This window comes from Paracoccidioides lutzii (assembly GCF_000150705.2).
Source record: "Paracoccidioides lutzii Pb01 unplaced genomic scaffold supercont2.9, whole genome shotgun sequence".
NCBI lineage: Eukaryota > Fungi > Ascomycota > Eurotiomycetes > Onygenales > Ajellomycetaceae > Paracoccidioides > Paracoccidioides lutzii.
In genome coordinates, this window is record NW_015440955.1 from 1075849 (window position 1) to 1098062 (window position 22214).

At 46.6% G+C, this 22214-nt stretch overlaps 8 protein-coding genes and 1 non-coding gene across 9 annotated transcripts; 6 read left to right on the forward strand and 3 right to left on the reverse strand.

Moving 5' to 3' along the window:
• Nucleotides 1-574: 574 nt before the first annotated feature.
• On the forward strand, nucleotides 575-1434 carry PAAG_03998 (hypothetical protein; the record flags this gene model as incomplete). The annotated part of the gene is made up of 3 exons (XM_015845128.1): nucleotides 575-841; nucleotides 928-1169; nucleotides 1266-1434. The coding sequence occupies 3 exons, from the start codon at nucleotides 575-577 to the stop codon at nucleotides 1432-1434; spliced, it is 678 nt and encodes a 225-aa protein (XP_015702217.1).
• Nucleotides 1435-2211: 777 nt separating this feature from the next.
• Nucleotides 2212-3713, forward strand: PAAG_04000 (hypothetical protein; the record flags this gene model as incomplete). Its single annotated transcript, XM_002794361.2, has 4 exons — nucleotides 2212-2367; nucleotides 2440-2767; nucleotides 2828-3001; nucleotides 3076-3713. The coding sequence occupies 4 exons, from the start codon at nucleotides 2212-2214 to the stop codon at nucleotides 3711-3713; spliced, it is 1296 nt and encodes a 431-aa protein (XP_002794407.2).
• A 903-nt stretch (nucleotides 3714-4616) lies between these two features.
• Nucleotides 4617-4732, forward strand: PAAG_11785. Its single transcript, XR_001551849.1, has one exon. It is a non-coding gene; the product is annotated as a 5S ribosomal RNA (ribosomal RNA).
• Nucleotides 4733-5255: 523 nt separating this feature from the next.
• Nucleotides 5256-6583, reverse strand: PAAG_04001 (arsenite resistance protein arsB; the record flags this gene model as incomplete). Its single annotated transcript, XM_015845129.1, has 4 exons — nucleotides 5256-5906; nucleotides 5978-6064; nucleotides 6127-6269; nucleotides 6328-6583. 4 exons carry the CDS (start codon nucleotides 6581-6583, stop codon nucleotides 5256-5258), a joined length of 1137 nt encoding a protein of 378 aa, XP_015702218.1.
• Nucleotides 6584-8087: 1504 nt separating this feature from the next.
• PAAG_04002 (hypothetical protein) lies at nucleotides 8088-8512 on the forward strand (the record flags this gene model as incomplete). The annotated part of the gene is made up of 2 exons (XM_015845130.1): nucleotides 8088-8216; nucleotides 8294-8512. 2 exons carry the CDS (start codon nucleotides 8088-8090, stop codon nucleotides 8510-8512), a joined length of 348 nt encoding a protein of 115 aa, XP_015702219.1.
• A 2724-nt stretch (nucleotides 8513-11236) lies between these two features.
• Nucleotides 11237-12807, forward strand: PAAG_04004 (glucose transporter; the record flags this gene model as incomplete). The annotated part of the gene is made up of 2 exons (XM_002794365.2): nucleotides 11237-11338; nucleotides 11431-12807. 2 exons carry the CDS (start codon nucleotides 11237-11239, stop codon nucleotides 12805-12807), a joined length of 1479 nt encoding a protein of 492 aa, XP_002794411.1.
• A 711-nt stretch (nucleotides 12808-13518) lies between these two features.
• PAAG_04005 (hypothetical protein) lies at nucleotides 13519-15883 on the reverse strand (the record flags this gene model as incomplete). The annotated part of the gene is made up of 5 exons (XM_002794366.1): nucleotides 13519-14236; nucleotides 14309-14477; nucleotides 14576-14743; nucleotides 14860-15459; nucleotides 15622-15883. The coding sequence occupies 5 exons, from the start codon at nucleotides 15881-15883 to the stop codon at nucleotides 13519-13521; spliced, it is 1917 nt and encodes a 638-aa protein (XP_002794412.1).
• Nucleotides 15884-16006: 123 nt separating this feature from the next.
• PAAG_11786 (hypothetical protein) lies at nucleotides 16007-16327 on the forward strand (the record flags this gene model as incomplete). The annotated part of the gene is made up of 1 exon (XM_015847369.1): nucleotides 16007-16327. One exon carries the CDS (start codon nucleotides 16007-16009, stop codon nucleotides 16325-16327), a length of 321 nt encoding a protein of 106 aa, XP_015703060.1.
• Nucleotides 16328-17375: 1048 nt separating this feature from the next.
• PAAG_04006 (phosphatidylserine decarboxylase proenzyme) lies at nucleotides 17376-21160 on the reverse strand (the record flags this gene model as incomplete). Its single annotated transcript, XM_015845131.1, has 7 exons — nucleotides 17376-17555; nucleotides 17664-18415; nucleotides 18496-19986; nucleotides 20057-20468; nucleotides 20565-20780; nucleotides 20872-20916; nucleotides 21014-21160. The coding sequence occupies 7 exons, from the start codon at nucleotides 21158-21160 to the stop codon at nucleotides 17376-17378; spliced, it is 3243 nt and encodes a 1080-aa protein (XP_015702220.1).
• Between the last annotated feature and the right edge of the window lie 1054 nt (nucleotides 21161-22214).

Here is a 22214-nt window from a genome sequence, read left to right on the forward strand (position 1 = left end):
TTGTTTTTTTGGGTGGTTTTTTCCTTATCTCAGTCAGAATAATAAACGAATTTCCCAGTGTAAGACTCAACCGTAAAATGGGCCGCTCTGGTGAGTGATATTTTTACGATTACTACAACTTGGTTGAAAATCTCTCCGAAGTTTTTTTGTTGATCAATTCCCGTCCAACCCATTTTAAGAGCTGACCGTTGTGGCATGACAGCCATCCACTAAATAATAACTAATAATTAAAGAACTTGACACAAAACATGACTACCGCTGACACACGGCTAGAGCTATAAATAAACAACCTATCTATCATTAAATGGACGCAACAAACAGGCAGCGACTATATATGTACCCGTCCTGTTACTCTCTGCCAGTCAACCTTCCGCACACATTTACCTTCTCCTTAACCTATTGAGTTGGAAATGCCATCTTCAATGCATCTGCCTCTTAAACGAAATCTGCATGTGACTTTCCCATTTAAAGATTCAAAAGCATTGGTTAATGGGGATCTCAGGGGAATTTTAAACAAAAAGACTCACAGACCTAACCAACCAAGCTTCTGAATTGACTTTATTCCCGATCCAAGATGACAGATAGATCCGAGACAACTCCCCTTCTCATTGACGCGTCCGCCGGAGCTTCAACTGCAAACGAACAAAATGATGTTATTTCTTACAGGCAGACCCCGGGAAGGCCCTTCTGTGGAACTTTTTACCTCACCTGGCTGTCCATCATCATCTCGGTCCTAACCTTTACCTTCCTGTTCGCCGCGGTAATAATTAATCAGTATCCCTCTTCCCAATATAAGTTGGACTGGAGAGTAGAAGACGGTTGCGTTATGATGATTGAACTGGTAAGAATGCCCTTTTCCTCCGCATTCGTTGAGAAACAGTGTACGGATCGGAAGAGCTCATGTCCACTGGAACAACCCCTATCTAGAGCGTTGCCGCGGCTTTCCTTAGCTTCCTCAACCTAGCCTACATCTATTTTCGTCAGCGCCCAATGTGGCTCTTTCTCAACCTTGCAATCGATGCCTTTGTGAGCGGTTACTCCTTCGTCATCGACATTCAAGGCCTGCTGTTAAATTCTAAACCTTGCCAACCTGGTCCCCGCTGTGGCGAGATTTCAAAGAGAACCCGCATGTTTGCTGGTATTGGGCTCAGCTTTGGGTTGGCATTGGGGTAAATTTACCTTTTAGTATCCGCCCTCTCTCCCACCTACTCATGAACGACAAAACAAGATTAAACACAGGATACTGACTGCTGGTTCTTATCCAGATTCATCCACCTGACTTTATTTCTGATCCGTTGTACTATTGCTATCCGTTCGCGGTCTGAGCACGAACTGCCCAGGTCATTTCGAGCCCCCAATGGGGATCTTAGGCTGGAATTCACAATCAGATTGTTGGGAAATAATACTCCCCCCGTATCCATACCGCCCGGATAGGCAGTAGGCGGCCTGATGACAAGCTTGCGGGGAAAAAGACTATCCAGGTGGCGCGTCCATTTATGTTCTTCGATGATTGATATATATTGGCTATCCGCCAACTCGTTTTTGTAAACTTGGGAACTTTGACAGGTAATTTAACCTCTGGCAAAATTTCAGGAAGGCCTGATCTTCCCTATTGTATCACAGAGCTACCTGTACCTGTGTTGTTGCTCCAGATTAGGGGCATACATGCATGGGTATCTTGCCAGAAGAATCAGACTCTTACAGAATTTCAGGTATAATCTTGATTCCTAAAACAACAAATAAAAATTCTTGATGCAGAGATTACAGTTAAGATACCACCAGACTTGGTGTCAGGGTCCTCACCAAAACCTCTGACATCATATTGGCCAGTAGTGCACCTTGATTGATAGTTTGATTGATCGGCCAGAAAGGTGTGAGGAAGAGGTACGGGCGTTGCGGACATTGAGTGGACCTTGGCAAATATGTTACTCCGTTTTCTGTCTCGATAAATATAATAACGAACAACTCCATTTTGTTCTACACCGACCGAAACCCGACAAGATATTATAATACCTTAAACCCTCGGTGGTGCCAAACCAACCTTCGAAACCTTGGAACTTGGAAGCGCTGGTTGCATCATGTGATCATGGGTTCCATCCATGATACATGTCCATGCACCTTGCGAAAAGATATCAAGCCCCCGCGCCTCACTAAATACATGGCTACCTTAAGTTCCAAATTATTTCATTACCGTACATAATAAGGCCAAAAATGGATTCGGAAGTCAAATACCTCCTATCGCTCCGCGCTATTCGGGAACGAGCAAAGCTTGTAGAGGATTTAGCACAGGCCGGGAAGTTAAACCATTTCAGTTTGCAAGAAGAGCGCTTAGAGAAAGTTGCGGACTTCGTCAGTTCCGTCATCAAAGTATGTTCAGCATTCATCGACTGCTCCCGTCCAAAACACACAGATTGCGAGCAATCTGACAATCTTCGCCAGCGGGATTTTGGCCCTGACAAATTCGACACAATTCCCCCACATGGCCGTTGGCAGCATTTCGAGGTAGGCAATGTGCCTCGCATTGCAAACCTGATGGAAGATTGGAAGAAAAACAATTGCGACAATGTGGAAATTACCAGGCGCCTAATTGACTTGTTTTTTGTTTCTGTGCTCCTGGATGCTGGGGCCGGTGATGAGTGGCGATATGTTGAGCCAGGGACAGGCCGGACGTACGAACGGAGTGAAGGAATTGCGGTTGCTTCCTTGCATATGTTCAACTCACTGGTTTTCACAGCGGAGAAATATGGAAAAGCACCTTTGGTTGACGGTAAATTACTGATGATCGTATCTAACAGGTTTTACATGCTAATTCGAAAATGGTTGTCAGGGAGGGGACTGAAACAGCTCAGTTCCGATGCGCTGGCGGAAGGGTTTCAAGTTTCAGGAAGCAACCCAATGTTGGGGATTGACTCCCGTGCAGCTCTTCTGAGGGAACTAGGAAATTCCTTACTCTCCCATCATGATATCTTTGGGGATCAAGGCCGCCCAGGCAATCTTGTCGGTAAGTGCACCCCACCTATAACCCAATTATCATTTTCCCCCATGGAGGAGGACACAGTTTAAGAATGTCTGTAGATCATATGGTGCAATCTGCTGGCGCGTCGTCGGAACTCGATATTCTCGTATTCTGGGACGTTCTCCAAACTCTCCTCATTCCCATCTGGCCCAAACACCGAACTTCAATTAATGGGCATCCTATTGGCGATGCATGGCCTTTACATGCTTTGCAGCAACAAATGGCAAAACCAGATCCTAGTACTGAGAGCAGCCCAAAATGCATTCAGCCTTTCCACAAGCTTACACAGTGGCTCGCTTACTCGCTTATGGTTCCATTCCAGCGAATCCTAGGCCTGAAGTGGACCAACACGGAATCACTGACCGCCTTGGCCGAATACCGCAACGGTGGTCTCTTCGTCGACCTAGGGGTATTGTCTCTTAAGAAAGAGGCCCTTGAGAGGGGGCTGAAAGCGTCCGGCAGCGAACTGCCGCTTTTCGAAGCGGGGGATGATGTCATTGTTGAGTGGAGGGCCATGACATTGGTGCTGATCGACAGGCTGTACGGAATGATTCTATCTCGGATGGACGGAGTGCATTTAACTATGGCGCAGCTGCTCGAAGCCGGAACGTGGAAATCAGGCCGTGAAGTTGCGGCGCAACGTCGCCCAACAAAGTCGAGTCCAATTCTCATCAAAAGCGACGGCACAGTATTTTGAGTTGTTATTATCAGTTGTTAATGAAGATGTAAGCCTGATCATCTGGATGAAGTACCATCAGCCCCCTTAATACGCGATTCAATTTTCTCTTAAAAAAGATGCAAAAAACATTTCAAACAAAAAAAAAAAAAAAAAAAAAAAAGCAAAACCACTGATATTCGAAATGCCTCTGGACGCCCGCGAACATGTAGACCTTTTTTTGCTTGATGAGTGTTCCATTCCTACGGTAACATTTAGTATGTAGCTAGTTAACTGGTAGTTCCAGCTCCGCAGAATTAAGCGTCCTCTTTCCTATGAAGAAACCTACTCCGAAGCTGATGGGTAGAACCTTGGCCTGAAGCCGTTGCACACATGGAAATATTGAACGGACGGGGCAAAAAAAGAAAAAAAGAAAGAAAAGAAAAAAAAGTAACTGAAAGTATATCAATTTGTTTTCTTTTTTATTCGAATTCATGTTCCGATAAATATTCTTGTGTTGAAGTTCTCTGTCCTTCCCGGAGATCGGGGTTTTTACTAAGTTTACTTCAAGTGTCGGGATGCGGCCCGAGCCGAGAGCCGAGAGCACTCGGAGCACCCTCCATATAACAAGACCAGAAATATATGCGTTGTATCACTTTAAAGTGTAGATACGCATATACATCATAAGCAACTGAAAAAGCATATGCACACATATCTTGCTGTGTATTTCTCCAAACCCTCTGGTGATCCAAAGGGTCCCGCAATAAACTGGACGAACTGTGGCTTAGCTCATGGCATATCCAGTTAGCGGGTTAACTACCCCCATAAATCCGGGGTTTCTCTATTATTTCCAGCACCGAGAACAGCTCTCTAGATGCTTCCAATCAATTTAGTTTTTCGTCATTACCGCGGGTTTAATCCGGTTCGAGGTGTAACCCAGCACATACGACCACAGGGAGTGGAAAACAGGGCTTCCCGTCCGCTCAGCCGTACTTAAGCCACTCGCCGGCCGGTTAGTAGTTGGGTGGGTGACCACCAGCGAATCCCGGCTGTCGTATGTTTCTTATATTTTCTATTTTATATTCATATATTTGCTGTCTACGGTAGAGCAAAACAAACACTCCGAACACGGTTGGTGATTAGACTCCATTCTACCTCGACCTCTGGGGGGTAATCGATTGCATCCGTGATCGTGATGTTGACCTGCAACTCCGGGTTATCATGAATGAAACTAAATAATAGCCCGCGCAGTGTAGAATTAGCATGTGAGATCTATGTCTATGCATATAAATTGAGAGAAAATTTACGCATAGCAGCTATACCTTACAGACCGAGGAAAGATACACAAGATCAGGAAGACTTCCACAACATATTGAGGTGGTTACGGCCTCACTTTTAATAAAAACAATACTTAATATATGAAGGTTCAGCTCTTTGAGAAAAACGTTCATGAAGCTGAAGAGATATTGAGATCTATATATGTTGGAATATAGTGCACCTTTCTATACTTACGCGTCTTTCGTTCCTTTATCCCAGTGTATATTAGCATGTTGAAGCATAGTCACCTGAATGTTTCCCATGTTTCTAATCCTTCCATCCCAAGCGTTTCGCCACAAGCTTAACGGCATAGACAAGGCCAAGCAGGACCGGAACCTCAATTAGTGGTCCAACAGTAGCGGCAAGAGCTTGGTCACTATTCGCCCCGAATGTCGCAATGGCAGCAGCAATAGCCAGCTCGAAGTTATTGCTAGCAGCGGTAAAACTTTGAGTTGTTGCCAGTTTGTAGCCGAATCCTAGCCTGTAGCAGATAAATAAAGTAACGAAAAAGACAACGATGAAGTATACAATGAGAGGCGCCGCAACTCGAAGAACGGAGACAATTTGGTGAACCACCTGGCGGCCTTGGGAGGCAAACAGGACCAGGATTGTGAACAAGAGGCCGATTAAAGACCATGGACCGATCCACTTCAGAAATACTTGATCATACCACCGCTCGCTGGCCAACCCCCGAACTGTAAATCGTGTAAGAATAGCGGCACCCAAGGGGATTCCAAGAAATACCGCGACACTTTTGGCAGCCGTCGTGTATTCGAAACTGACAGAGTCTCCACTGATAACTTGGATGAAAAAAACTCCCAGCGGTGCAAAAAGTACCATTTGAAGAAGTGAATTGATCGCCACCAATATTGCACAATAGTCTCCATCCCCTCCTGCTAAGCCTGTCCAAATTAAGACCTATGAGGCAAATGCATTAGAGGACCATGAAATGATGGATTGATATCCAAGTGTGTCCCAAACCAACTTACCATAGCGATGCATCGTGCTATTCCTACCAGGATTAGCCCCTGACGCAGCTCTGGCTCATCGGGTAAGAAAGCCCAGGCTAATGCCAGCTATGTGCATCCAAATCAGAGCACTGTCCAGTTTCTGGTTCAATATGATATGAGTGACATACCATGAAGAAGGGAGAAATAATCCAATTCAAAAGGATACTAAATGCGATTTGGATCCAAAGCTGACGGGTTCTAAAAAGACGATGCAGAGTCTCATACTGGACCTTGCAGAGGACAGGGTACATCATCAAGAGAAGACCAACAGCTATTGAGGATATAAATTAGCATGGAGATAAAGCATTGGGGGGAGAGAGGATGCCTACCAATGGGCCCTGAGACTCCGACAAATGTTCCTTCTTGCAACGCAGGACCAGCATTGGGAACGAAGTTCGCCAGAATGATGCCAATCGCCATGGCAAGGAAAATCCATACCGCAAGGAAACGATCCAGTATTCCTAGACTTTTGAAGACAGATTCTTTTTCTTCGCCATCGTTGGGACATGCTGGGCTACTACTCTGCCTCTCTGAATCGACGGGAAGTTGCTCAACCAGACAGGACGAAGCCTCATTGATATTCATTGGATCAGGGCAGGAGTTAGAGCTAATCTGATAGTTGACTGATAACTAGTTTACTAGTTACACATTTGACGAGAAACGAAGGACGGCGTAAAAAGAATATATCTGGAGAAAAGAGCAGGTAACTCGGGCGTAGTAAAATCGCTGCCTGTTGAGGCCTTGCATTTCGTTTGAAACCCTCTGGCAGCAAACAGCTCAAGGCTTTTGTAGTCCTGCCATTTCTGCTGAACCTGAGCAACATGCAGACAGCGAGCGCAGTTGGATGCTACAGGAGTCAAGACTCAAAGGTCAACAGATGTCACTGGCAAACGCTAATTGGACTGGGATGAGTTGCGCATCAAGTTAACTAGTCACCTAAATATGTAATTAGTTAGTTAGTCAGTTACCCGGAACAGACTCCCAAGCAAAATAACTATTAGCCATTTTGTGATCTGTGCCCACCGCGCTACACTTTTCCCAGTATGTTTCATCAACTCCATGTCTACCACTCGAACAGTGGCCGTAGTCCATAAAGACATACAGAAAATATATGAAGTAACTTACTACTCTCACTCTCATGCGACGACATAGCTACCATCCTGATACGCGGTCATCAGCCCTTGCTTTTTCTTTTGCCGTGCTCGACGAAATGAGGTATCTCACTGGCAGCGTAGAGAGAAAGGTTATTGTTTGAGTTTTCTAACCTGGACAGAAACTGACCCAGCACTAAAGATTTTTCACAGCACCTTAAAGAGGACGACTCTGAAGAAAGAAGTGTTAGTATCTTCGAAATGCAGAACTTATCTATATGTATAAAAACCCTGAAAAAAACGTCATATATATATTCAACATGCGCAGCAGAGTACCATGGAGAGTGGTGCTTCGAGGAGGTGACTTTTATGCAGAATTGATTCCGTGGATATCAAACAACCTAATTCTCTAAACGAGGCGGGCTGGTGTTATGAGAGAGTTAATCCATAAATGTGATTAACAGGGTAACTAACTTTATGAACTTAAGAGAACACCAAAAACTGGACAGGATATGAATCTATTTGATATCCTTTCTACCAATATAATTGCCCACAGGCCGATTATGACCTCAGCTGTGAATCATAGAAGTTGGAAGGAAATGAACACTTCAACAACTCCCAATGTCACGCTGTCATTCAGTGGTAAGTCTCCTGTGAATAATTTCACATAAAATATAGAACTTAAAGCCAAGATAACTATACCAAAATGTTGAACACCTTTCCTTCAGCTGTATAAAAGCTTTCACATTCAGACTTAACCGTTCACTTCCCTTTCTGAAGACTGAGCAATTTGAAGCTGCATGAAACCCTGGGAAGAAGTCAAATGAGAAACTTTTTCACCGCAGAGCCCAAGCATTTGGATCAGCTACAGAGGTATTGAGAATGCTGCGAAGCTCAGCTCTCAAAGCCCTTTGTCTGGAATATGCCAACAACAAGAAAACTCAGAGCGGACTTAAGCGAGCTATTCAACGACTTTCGGAGTGGGCCAAGAGGCAGATATGATTTCAGCAGCTTTAAAGGCAGCCGAAGAATCTTCTCCCAACGCATTTGGATCATTCCACCTATGTTGGGCCCGTGACTGTGAAAAGTTCGGATCCTCGAGGACGAGGGCTATTCACAACAAAGCAGTCAATGCTGGTAATCTACTTTGGTGCGAAAAAGGCCTTTACATATATGCCTTTGCAGATACAGACGAAGGTTACAGTCAAGACGTTTCCTTGCTGATAAACACGCAAACTATGGTTATAACCCATGGGACCAAACAAAACTTCTCACGATGACTGCCCAGAAGGTGTACCGGAACCCTTTTCTAGCCTCAGTCATCGCTGGCTTGCATCACGGTTCATACAAGGCCGTTGACACGTCGGATCTGAGTGGTGCACCGGTGGTTGACACGCGGGGAATCACAGATTTACATCCATAAGATTCTAGACATCGATGAGTTAGAATGTTTTTTTTCTGCCAGATTCTTGGTGGAGCGTGTTACATCTTTAAACAGTTATCCTCGCTCACCTTACGAAAATCTTATGAAACCCCGGACTGAAGGGAGGGAGCAGAAAGGAGACCTTATGTCAACCACAGTTGCAACAGTAACACAAGATGTGTTTTCATCGGTGATATGATGATCGTCCGTGCTACCAGAGACAACCCACCGGATACCGAAATCACATACTGGTGCCAGGTTCCTATGGTTGGTTATGAGGAACATCAAAACAAGGGCATTTGAACTTTAACTGTGAGTGTATTATCTGCAAAGACGACCAAGAGGCCGCGAAGGAGGGCCTTCTGGAAACCAGAGATAACCTCCTAGATGCAGCTCAGAAAGAGTTTTCGTTCCCTACGAGACCTTGTTTGGGGCCTTGGAACCCCTTGCAGGGGCTCGCACAAATATATCTAGAGCAGAAAGAACATGCCAAGGGTATAGATAACAAAGCGCTAAAAAGCACTTGAATCGTTGGGCTATGTGATCGAGAGCGGGAGACTACGACGCTCTTCTGGTACGCTGGTGGTGGTCAAGAAATGGGGATTGATGATGCACTGTGTCGTTGACTGTTGAATAACCCTGACTAATGCCTACTCGGTGGCATCTGACCTTAGAGCACAGGCAGAGACGTATGCGAAACTTTCATATAAAATTGTCGTTGGTGAAGATGAGATCTTTGCTGAAACATGCAGGAAATAATTTTTAATACCTTGGTCCCCTTGATCCTGGCATGCATTTATTCTTTGTGTCTTGCCACTCTGCATTTGGGAGGCATGCCTTTCTGTTGGCTCTTCAACGTGGCAAGTTTCCTCAACTCAAACCAAACCCATTATCATTAGCAATTGCAGGTTTGCTTCATGGTGTGGAGGGCGCTATCTCACACGGCTCTGCCTTGAGCATGATTCGGCATCTTCAGACACCTCCCCGTTGAAATAGATTTATCTACAGGAGGTACGAACAATGGGTTATCTTATGCACACTTGAATAAAAAAAGAAGTTACATATTGAAGTAACTCATTGATAATTTTATATTGATTTATGAGATGAGCCTCGTGTAGCAAAATGAATATAATTCCACCATATATAACATGAACCGAATAGAAGAATGACACGCATGATGACATGACACATGCTTGAATTACGAATAACTATGTCTGGCATTGGTTTTCTCAAGTTCGAATAGGTTGACGCAATACTTCATTTAGATGATAAGTTGACGCTTCATGAGATAGATAAATGCGCTCTAGTTAACTATGTTTGACGGCACTGTCCAGCGCCGAGTCGGAAAGATCACTTCATCTCCCTCCACCTCCCTCTGGACTCCCACCACCATCTCCTCGAACGGGTTCACAAGATGCAGCAAGCTCCAAAAATATCGTTCGTTTCCGTTCTCAAGTTTAAAAGAAAAGGATGTTTTCCACCGGACTGGTTCTACCAAGCTCCCAATCGACCTCCGCCCATGGACCACTTTGTTGCACCAACTGTCCCTTATTTCTTTTACGGGTCATTTATGGATCCCCGAATGCTAACTGAGATTATTGGGTTGGACTTTGAGGACCAACCGGAACTCAGACCAGCATACAAAACTGGATACTCCTGCAAACTTTTTTAAGGCCAATGCCCCGCTCTGATAACTGGTCCACCGGGAACATTGTTGAAGGAATGGTTGTGCAATGTCCAGACAACCGCAGACGGTTTCAAACTTTGCTTATTACAGTATACGGATGGAAATAAGCCAAAGACTGCCCATGGAACGAGCTACCTTCATCTTTTGCGGTTGATCCTGAGGAGCTGAACGAGGCAAATTTCGTCTTGAAACTTTGGTTGGCGGGCATTATATTTCCTCTATTCCTACCGTCTCATTATCAAGATTTGTGACCTGTTTGGGGGACCATGATTCGGTGTTTCAACGACGCTTTGTGAATGAGATATCTACGTAGTTAAATATATCTATCCAAAGTGAAAATGAAGAAGTCATGGACGACTTGTCCGAACCACTGCACTTCTTCTCTTCAGTCCTGAGTACTTCTGGATCCTTCCGACCACCCGTCCCCGGTTCACGCTTCATTGGCAATCTAACTAATCTTCATGGCAGTGATTGGATAATCTGGGAGAGGCTGCCAGAGCCTGCAAATGGAACAAGGGGTGAATCCCAGAGCCTTGCTTCCGTTGGGGCGTTAAAAGTCGAATTTAATGTCTTGTCAGCTTGATGAGGGGGTATATTGCCCCAAATTCCTACAGAGTGCTGTTTAAACCATCGACCTGTGGCTAAAGCCATTAGGAAGTTAGTATCATCGAGGTATCTCATACTTTTCATAGAACCAATGGAAGAATGTGCAATGGATATTTGCATCTGATGTTCAGCTTTTACCTTTTTGGTTCCTTCGAATGGAAAATAAAATATATAAAAATGCATGCCAAGCACACACTAGATAACTAAGTAGTTAAAGCGTATATATAAGCTGCACATGGGCGTCACGGAGGGATGTCAACTCAACCCATTCAACCTCAAAAAACCCCTTTGAGCGATGATATGGTAGCTTCTCCGCAGACAAGATAAGGAGAACACCCCGGGGCTCCTGAGTAAAATCCAATCGAATTGAATGCAGTCAACCTCGTTTAAATCGTTACCCACGGCCGACTGGGCGTAATCAAGCCGCAGCAATGACGCTTACGACGTCAACATCCCGAACGAGTGTGACGCCGTATCTAGTGTTCCTCATCTTCGTCACTACACTGGGACCCCTTCAGTTTGGATATCATCTGGTGAGGAAATACTTGCTATGTGGAAACGTCTTCATATCCTGAAATGTTATTGTTCTATAACCACTAACCAACCCTCTTTCTCATCAATCCAGGCTGAGCTCAATGCGCCTCAAGATGTCATAACATGTGAGAAGAAAAGTATTACATCTACAGGTCAAATCGCTCCTTCGAAACTACCACAATGTATCCCAATGAATGCATTTCAATTTGGCGTCGTTTCTTCGAGTTACACGTTGGGTGGCCTTTTGGGAGCCCTCGTCGCCGGTCCCTTTGCGACCAAATACGGTCGCCTGCTAACTATCCGGGCTACAACGATATTCTTTATTTTTGGCCCCCTCGTTGAGGCTCTTGCTTCTTCAATGGAATATCTAAGCGTTGGGCGGTTGATCTCTGGCATTGGAGCAGGAGCCGCAATCGTAGTTGGCCCGATATATATAGCGGAAGTTGTACATCCCGAACAGAAGGGATTTTTCGGTGCTTTTACACAAGTAATGGCAAATGTTGGAATATTATTATCCCAGTCTCTGGGTTACTTCCTGAGCAGGGGCAGTCTATGGCGTTTCATTCTTGCAATTGCCGGTGCTATTGGAGCACTGCAACTCTTGGGTCTGTTTTTTGTTCCTGAGAGTCCCGCCTGGTTGGCGGAGCACCAACGGGCTGGCCATGCCCGGCGCATCCTTCAGCGTATCCGTGGGAAAGATGCAAATATCGAACCAGAAGTCAAAGCCTGGAGAATATCACCTGGCGGCACCAATGACGGAACCTCAGAGCAAGAATCCCTCCTCACTCCGCCGCCAGGCAATCTTCCCCCAAAGCGTCCCCCAGTCTCCATGTTAGGGGCAGTCAGAAATCCTACGTACCGCCCAGCCATAATCGCCGTCATCGCCGTCATGATCACTCAACAGTTCACAGGAATAAACAGCATAATCATGTACAGCGTCTCGCTTCTCTCCCACATCCTCCCCACCACCGCCGCAATCCTTGCCGTCATAGTCTCCGCTCTTAATGTCATAGTAACCCTCCTCTGCGCTCCACTAGCAGACAAATTGGGTCGCAAACCATGCCTCTTACTCAGCATCACAGGCATGGGCCTTAACTCCATGCTCCTGGCACTGGGGATTGCATTTAACATCCAGATCCTCTCCGCCATCGCAACACTGCTCTTTGTAGCAAGTTTCGCCGTCGGTCTCGGGCCTGTCCCATTTATTCTTGCCTCAGAACTCGTCGGCCCTGAGGCAGTGGGTGCAACACAGAGCTGGGCTTTAGCTGCCAACTGGACCGCTACGTTTGTCGTTGCTCAGTTTTTCCCCGCTCTTAATGAGGCGATGGGAGGGAAGGGGCGGGTTTATTGGTTATTTACTGCCTTGGCAGTAGTGCTGGGCTCGTTTCTAGCATGGTGGGTTCCGGAGACGAAGGGGAAATCTACTATGGAGGAGGTTTGGGGTCGGGAGGAGAGGAGAGTTGATTAAGTCCATTTTTCACTTCGTTCTTTTTAATTTTGGGTCCTTTTCTATTGCTATCGGAGATCTTCGAGTCAGCGATGCGACGTTTCCGGGAATAGTTTGGTGAACTAGCAGCGTATAATATGGGACACTTTTATTTTTATCTCTATTTATCCTCCCATTTCTCTCGGTGCAGGTTATTGAAATCGAATATAAGGCACTGAGGTGTCCACTTTTAGTTAAGTCTGACGACAGGTAATTTGATGTCCTATACCCTTCATCCGCATCCAACATACATTTAAGCAAATGAAGTACCTCAAAATTACAAGTACGGATATGAAAAAGAGGGGAAATAATCGTTCTCACTGTAAAGAAATGGTATCCTTGAGGTCCTTAACCCCCCAAAACACCGACATTCATGCAAAAGATGAAAAGGACAAAGCAAAACAAATGATATATAATCATTAAAAAGTGGCCACTCGAAGCAAGGGGGAGGGCATATGCGCCAGTGACAGCACATAGAACAAATGTTCTCTCCTGCTAGATATATACCTCACTCACACGCCATCAACACTCATCGACCACGTCATTCAAAGCCACCTTCAATATCCATTGCTCAATGTGCTCGATGGGAGGAATGAGAACAATACCGCCTGCTGACGGTATAATAGGGCTGCTCGGGCTTGGCGGCTGGTGCCGTGGCCCGATATAACCATTGTCATTAAACCACCCCTTAAACTACCTACTCTCCATCCTACTTAACGCCGCCAACACAATCACCAAATCCTCTTTCTCAATCCTTGAGCCTGCCTTTCCATCTCCACTCCCACCTCCACTAACCCCTTCTTCCTCATCCCCCTCTTCTTCCATCTCGCCCACATACCTACCTTTCTGTTTCCCCTTCTTCCTTCTAATCCTCATAGATCGATTACTATTACTATTATCCCCCAATTCATCCCTATTACCTCGGCCCGGTCTCAACTGATCACGCTCCTCTAACCGACGGGCGCAGATAGTGAGAACTTGTCCTGCCACAATATCTGCTGCGCGACGGTAGAGCTCTATATCGTGCATACCCGACGCGAAGGAGTCTAGGGTTGGGATGAGAGAGGTTGCTAAACGGGAGAGAGTGGATGTTATAGCGGATATAGAGGTGGATGAAGTGTCTTTTTGCGTGGTTGTTGTGGATTTGTCTGTAGAGGTAGAGGCGGACGTGGGTATATTAAGAGCGGCAAGGATTGCTTTTTGTGATGGGTCGAGAAGGGAGGAGTTTATTAGTTCCTGTTCTAAAGGAATATTATGGTGGGTGTCCGAGATCGATGACAATGATGAGGTTGATGTGGATGGTTGCTGGATTTCAGAGGTTTCATTGGAGGTTGAAGTGGAGGGGGGTCTTATTCGTCGGATTGATGGTGGTCGCAGGAGAGATGTGAGAGTTTGTCGTTCTATCTGGAGTCTGCCGTATGGAATAATGTCATTAGTATTTCACCTTGCGTACGTATGTTCCAGTACGAACTGAACTACATACTTGTTTATCTGCTCCTCCAACTCTTTAATCTTGTCGGCATTTTGTATATTTCTCGGATTCGGTTTCTTAACCACTACCGCAGGGAGGGCAGTTTCTTCCCGCCTAAACCAATCCGAGAGCTCTGATCGATTCGCGAAATCTTTGAGAAGTTCCTCTTGTATTACTCGAGCTGTATAGAAGTGTGACAAAAAGAAGTTAGCATCGTTCAAAGGTAGCCGTGCGCAGCATCCAAATATGATCCTTCTTTTCTTGTCTCAAAAAACATACCAGCCAACCTTGCGCTTTCATCCCCGGATCGAGATCCAGACGGCTTTTCCCCCAGTGCCCGAGTCGCGCACCATGTAAGCAATTGTCGCATTCGCCTAGGCTCCGACAATCCCTCGCTCTCAATGTGTTTATAGAAATGCGCCGTATCGACCTCGTCGTGGGGTAAGGCTATCAGAAATCAAACAAAACATTAGCGTCCTTGCCCAGAAAAATGCAACCCGCAGCACCCGGGAGAGGGTGGAAACCACAAAAAAAAAAAAAAAAAAAAAAAAAAAAAGACACACCATTCGACGCGCCCGATTCGATCAGGGAACTCGCCCTCCTTCCCCTCAGTCCAAGACTACTCCGCCTCTGCCCCTTCTGCCTCTTCTCCATCCGCATTTCCTTATTCCTTCGAATGACGGGCGTATCCGCAAATGGAAGCGCAATCTTCTGCGTATGTGTTATGTTGGCTTGGGGGGTATTACAATCTTGTTCTCCATCCCATCTTTGAGGGACCTGTTGTGAGTCTTTCGGCTTACTCGTTCGCCGCTTCTTTGGCATGGTCGCCGGGGCCGGTTCCGCAGTATTCGATCTCTGTCTGGATTTCGATGACTGGTCTGTTATTGTTGTCATCTGTTCCTCCTCCGCCAGACGTTTGGACGTCTGTCGCTGCGATCGGATGGGCAGTTTTCCATTGGAGGTGTCGACTGAGACCGCACGCGGCGCCTCTGCTGCCTTTGGAGGTCTTCCCTTCCCCTTAGGTTTTCTGATAGGTTGGAACCGTGTATCATTATCCATTGGCGGTTGTGGAGCTGTATTCTCGTCAAGGGTAGTTGGTTTAGGTTTCTTCGTAGTAGCCGCGCGAGTGAATTGGAATCCTTCAACATCCTCGTCATATTCAGCTGTGGTAGAAAATGAAAATCAAGAATCAGCAATGGGGAATCCATAATAGTCCCAGAGACCTACTCCAACCGGCGCAGAATGCCCCACCCATCATGAAGCAGCCCATCAAACACTTCCCACCCTCTCCTCCCGCCTTCAACAATAAAAAAGAAATCACTCACCAGCCTTCCTCTTCCCACCCCACCCATTCACACCCTCCCCTGCATATCCATCATTCCCCTTCACATTCCTCTTCGTGGCGTTCCCATTTGGCATTCGCCCTCGCGCCTGCGACATCACCGGATCAATAGTCATCAGCGGAGCACGACTACGCGTCGTGCCGTGTTCGTATCCGCTATCTCTTCTATCGCCAAAGTCTATGATATAATGGGATGTCCTTCTTGTACTAATCGTGGTCGCCGTTGACGCTAGCACGGCTGTCATGACCAGTTATCGATCCACACGTTTGAGGTGGGATATTGTTGCTCGTGCTTGCTGTCAGGTTTGAGTGAATGGTCGCTTTTCGTCCGCGGCAAAACAAGAAAGATTGATATACCCGGATGAAAAATGGGCGTGGAGGGAGATTTGCGACAGGATTTGGCTTCAGGTGACCTAAAAATCCCAACCGATCTCGGGAGGAACGGACGGAATAATACAATGATATGTAACGAGATGCGATGGATATCAGTGATGGTATTTCCTCCTCGCCTTTTCGTGTGGTTCAATTCAACAGCCACCAGGGAGCCAGAGGGTAAACACGCGCGTTTGGGAACGGTGACGGATCGTAAACGCAATCGCAATCGTAATCGTATTTGCTCCAGTCCTTCTCTAGGAAACCCGTATCCTCTTGTAACCAGTTCAGCCCCGAATCACCCTGAGGCTCAATAACTCGATGAGACGTTGAAAGAAGAAAACAAACAATGCGTTATCCGAATCTGCTTTTAGCCGCACCAAGCCCGTCTCGCAACATTTCCCCCACGAGGCGTTTTAACAAAACCAAACACCGTTCAATCCCCAGCCAGCCAGATAGGACAACGGCTATCAAGAAGAGCGGATTTGCCAGCGTTGTCCGAACCTGACCTTTGTATACTGCACGCTCTTCTCCTCTCCGATGCTCCTTTGTTTCTTTTCCCTAGCGTGTGCGAATACGTGTCAGCAACCGATCAACCTGCCGAACCGGGGAGCCAATCGTGCGTTCAAACGGGAGTCTTTCGGGTCCTCTGGTTCATGCGTTCATCAGCTCATTCATCCGTATGCTGGTTGTTCCGTTGTCCGCAATTCGAAATCGAAACGAGAAGCGGGAATTGTTTTGGTCTTGGCGCGTCGTTCGGACAGGTTGATTATATAAGACATCTGCTAGGCTTATTGAGGCGTAGCGTTGTTTTAATAAAGATCACGTGACACAAGATTTATTCCATGAAGGTTGGAACTTTCTCATACATCCGGGATGGAAAACATCGAGTTAGGAGTTAGGGGGTAGGGATAGGAGGATAGGAGGTAGGAGCAAAAATATCTGGTTCAATTCTTATATAAGTATTCCAAACTGTGCTGAATTATCTGATTCTAAACTGAAGGATAGCTGGTCAGGTCAGCCTTGTGGCTGCTTTGCTGCAACATGCCAGCCTGAATATTAAACAATATATACACAAAGAGTAGCTCAATTACATAGAACAACAAGGTGCAGTTAAAAACCCAAGAAATCATAGACTAAATGCTAATAACGTTATTACTACCATCATTACCTCATCTCATATGTGAAGGGGATATATATTTTCCCATTCCCTCTATCACCCAAACCTTTCCGCTTTATTTGAATTTTCTTCTAACAAGAAAATCTCACAACGCCAATCTCAAAAAAATCAACTTTCATAGATGCTACCCAAATGCATACTTCTATATACGGCTTCTGGTCCTCATCAGCCGTGTCGAAGCCCAATCAGCTAAGTAGGGGCACAGGGCGCATAAGTTGTCCGGGAGTGGGGGAGTTCAAACTCCCTTCGATCCTGCGCATCGCCTCCTCCCGATCATGTTGAGTAATATTTTCCTCACTCTTGCGCATGTCAGGAGTATATTCCGCGGCGTCAGGGTGGTGACCAATCGACATGCCAACACGAACCTAATGAAGTGGGAAGTTAGGTAGAGATAGGGATAGGGAAAACATCATATTGTGTGGGGGACAAAAATACGTGAGTAATATCTGGAAAAAGGGTACACAAAAACTTACCAAAGTCTCCAACGCACCCAAGGAGTTACCCACAAGATCCGAGTCATAGCACATCCTCCCCGGCTCAAACAAAACCAACAGAGTACTCCCACCAAATTTAAAATATCCCAACTCTTCTCCACGCGCCACCTTCTCTCCTGCCTGTCGCGTAATAACAGTGCTCCCAACCATCATCGCCCCAACACAAATGATCATAACACGACCATGCTCGACGGAATCGACAGGAACAACGATCCTTACGTTCTCCCCGTACACGTCCAGTGCAGATCGGATAGCCATGGGGTTAACAGTATAGTATTCCCCTTCGATAGTCTTGGGTGTCCCCATCACACCATCCACAGGGAAATGGAAACGATGGTAATCCTGCGGAGCCAACCTGAAGATCCCCAATGCGCCATTCTTGTACCGCTTCGCCTCTTCCGGGTACGCCTTACCCAACAATCTTTCAACGGAAAACTCCCTCCCCTTAACCCAGATCTTGGTTGCTTCGTCGATACGGTCGAAGACTACGGACCGGCAGTCGGCCGGCGATACGACGATTTTAGGATTATTAGGCGCAGAGACTGGACGAGCACCTGGTTTCAAGGCGCGGTAAAAAAACTCGTTGAATGTCTTAAATTCACTGAGTGGAAGTAGCACTTCGGACATGTCCAGCTGGTGGAAGTTGATAAATGGTACGATTTGCGCTGCGGACGCAGGGTCATCAAACTTCTTTCCTTGTTTGATACTCAACGACTTGAGCATTTTGCGAACTGTGATTTTCGTGAGAAAAAAAAAACCCCTGTCATTATACCAGAGAGGCAAAAGTAGATTTTGTGGTGTGTATACGCACTTCGTTTTGTTTCCATTTCCCTGCTCTTCAAGCCTTTGTACAGCAATCGGATACCAAGTCTTACATGTACACTCATCCTCTCCTCGTTAATCTGTCCGGTGATACGGTCTTGAACCAAGATATTGGCAGAGTTTGCACCAAGCTTATAACCACCGTAGGAGATCTTCGTAATAACCTTGGAATACCATTTCCTCTGCGCCTGACTAGAAGTTACGAAGCCGCCCATAACCAAGTTACCAACCTGTCTCCAATCCTGGCTGACGCAAGTCGCAATATGGGTAATAATATCGGCATCCGACCTCTTTCCTAGTCGCGGCTGATGACAAATAGGGCATTGTCGAACTTCGACTACGTGTTCCTCACCTCTGTCGTCGGCTAGGTCATCCGGATGGAGACTGTCTTCGCTGTCTCCTGAAGATGAGGGCTCATGACGAGTAATAGTGGGCACAACTGGCCATTCGGGGTCAGCATTGGAAGGCAGGGAAAGGCTAATTTCAGGTACAATATCTTCATTACCCGAATGATTCTCACTTCCTGGGCTTCCTCCAGACGTATGACGTGGCGCAAGACGCCTCAGTTTGTCAGATATTGACTTTCTCTGTAGCGATTGAAGGGTGTCTTCCAAACAGATAACGGCCTGGTCAAACGTGAGGGCTGCAGTTTCTCCTGGTCCATTTTCCTCGGCAAACCGGTGGAAAAACTCGTCTATAGTTGACTCCTTGAGCGTCGAACCTAGTGTATCCAGCATTGTGGTTAATTCAACTTTGTTAATTCGGGCAGTATCATCAGCGTCATATTGCTTAAGCATTGCTCTCCAAAACTGCTGGCGCAATGCTGCATAAGGCATATACTTCGCTTTCACATGGAGTTCAGGGAAATGCTTGTCCTCCCACCGTTCCTTATTTTTCAAGACAAGCGGGATAACATAAGTTTTGAGGCCATACTCATCCGCTGGCACTCCGGGCTCTTCTACCAAATTTGCTGTGCCTGGAACATTAAGCTGGGAAGAGTTCTCGGAGGGGACGTTGCTACGGGTAGGAGAGCCTTGTTGCTCTTGTTGGAACTGATTTGACAGCGATGTCGCTGAGCTTTTGGATCTCAGTACTGGCTTTGCCAGCTTCTGCAAACTTGAAGCTGACGAAGAACGCGAGAGGTTTAACCGAAAACGCGATTTAGAGGCAGGCGGCGTAGGCGAAGGTTCAGATGGTTCAGGCAGCTTGTAGAGTCCTGTCTCTGGATCCGCAACCGGTGCGGCTAATACAAGTGTTTGTAAAGGGAAATTTGCGGATGCAACAAAGTCGTTCCCGGACAGCTTATCCCAGTCAATGACCGTAAAGTAAATACAGTATGACTGTTCATGCTTCATCACCTGGAAGACCATTTTCTCCTCAAAAACGGGGTTTAGGTTGTGGCGAATAACACGGGTTCTCAGTGTTTTCTTGCCCAAGGATGTAACGACAAAGGGGTCCATGTCGAAAGAGGTGCGTGTCACTAAAACACAACGTAAACCGGGTGGCCGAACGGGCGGGGAAATTTCAGATCCGGAGAAGCAGCCACTTACTATTCGACTCTGGAGGCAAATCCATGATTTTCACTATTTCCATAAATACAATACCGGAAACGCCGTCTTTGGAGCCAGAGAACTCATACGCTTTGGCGGCCATTGACTTGCGTCTCAAGCGGGCAATTCGCAGCCTTCGGCGGCGCTTCTCGACCACTTCAGGTTTCATAGGGTCATCTATTTCGTCTGAAGTCTCGTCATCCTTCTCAAAGTCATCCGTGTCACCCGAAACAGCGACAACCTCGTCCTCATCGTCGCTAGATACGATGGCCTTGAATTTCTGATAGATACCCTCCGGCGTTGCAGTCGGGTTTGACGGGTCAATGAGAGTAAATTGCATCTGGATTTCGCCAGACACATCGCTTCTCTTTTTCCCCGCTTTCCTCCCGAAGCGCAGCGTATACCATTGCGGCTAACACAGACCTTCAGCATATAGACCTGTATATAGAATCGAAGAGCTATGATCCACGTGACCTTCTTCCTTATTAGGGATAGCTGTTGTACGCACCTGCGGCTGGATTTGTCCAGCTGAAAAGATATCTTCTAGAGCAATATCAAATTCTCCCATGTAATCCTTGCCAAATCTATCTTTATCCCAGCAAGTGCATTCGAGTAGCGGTACACCGATGATGGGCAAGTCGAATGAGACGTTCCATTCCGGATTCAATGTTTTGTTTACCATTGGGGTTGACTGTCTGGCATCGCCCAGACATACAACCAAGTACTGTATAGATGAGGAAATAAAAGACAACAGATCAGGAGCTTGAATTCGATAATTTTCCAGGGCAGATTGAAAGCGTTTCTTCACAACTCACGGGATCACTCAATCCATTTTTATCTTTGGGAGCTAGATTCCTCCCCTGTAAAATAGAATATATTAGTTAAGCTTCCTCTGTTATTGCCCATCACCGTTACGGAGTATACCAGTCGGTAGATGAGGCGCATTGGTGAACATACGGCTAAGACAGTTGCCTTGAGGATCAACGGCTTGACGTCAGGTCGAGAGGATGCGAGGGAAGGACTGCGTTCGGCGGAAGGGGTGGGAGAGGAACTTTTAGTCCTGAAATGGCTCCCGGCGCGGCGGGCAAGAGACAATCGGACCATGGCGGTGTGAACTTGCACCTATGGCGAGTAGATAGGTCGTTCAATGAGATAAAAGATCGTCACGTCGCTGGGCGGCTGTAGAGCGATAGAATCAATGGGAAACAAGCGGGCAGCGGAGATGGATGCTTCAGCAAAAGAGAGAGAGCTCCTAATGAAACAAGGAGCGTTGGTGTGAAACAACACGATTCTCGAGGCAACTCAGCCTAGTTGGCCCTATGAGATCCTATGATAGTGGTTGAAATATGAAACCGGGCAGAGTAATGAGGAGCTACGGCCTGGGGGGAGAAGAGAAGGAGTCCAACGTTGAGATAATGACATCCGCGCCCGTGTAAATCTTCAAAGTGATAGAAGGTTTCTTGCATGCAAATGTTGAATGAAAAGAGTGAGAGGGTGAGAGGAGAAAAGAGTGAGATGTTGGGTCTAGGTCTGAGTCCTCTGCAGGAGTGTGGCTCTGTGCGTGTGCATGTGTGTGTGTGTGTGTGTGTGTGTGTGTGTGTGTGTGTGTGTTGTGTGTGTGTGTGTGTGTGTGTGTGTTGTGTGTGTGTGTGTGTGTTGGTTGTCTGCCGCTTCCCAGCTTTGCGAGGGTGGGAGAAGTAGTCAGACAATGAGTGTCTTGAGTATAGACATCATCTCTATTGAAGAACAATGTAAACACTCCACACCAGATTAAGGAAGAAGGATGTGATTGTGAAGACAGGCTAAGGAAGAATACCGTCCTTCTATGTCCATTGTCGATTAACAAGGGGCGGCAGTGGCAGCTATCAGAAATGGGCGATCGTGATGGACCTGGTGGCGGTTGGGAGCGATTGGCGATGACTTCCAAGTTCCCAAGATCCAGGCGGGTTGTCCTCGACCTTGGTTGAGACAAAGAGCTGAAATACGACGAATCGGGCTGCCATTGGCCGCCAATTCCTGCCTCTTATTGGTCACCCCCCAAACTTAGGCGTGGCTAGTGCTTTCTTAGCGATGACCAGTCGCCTGTCCAAGGGCTGAGCCAGGCGTGCTCCGCCCCCAAACCATCCTCGCTACAGCCCCTGAGAGGCCCCTCCCCCCC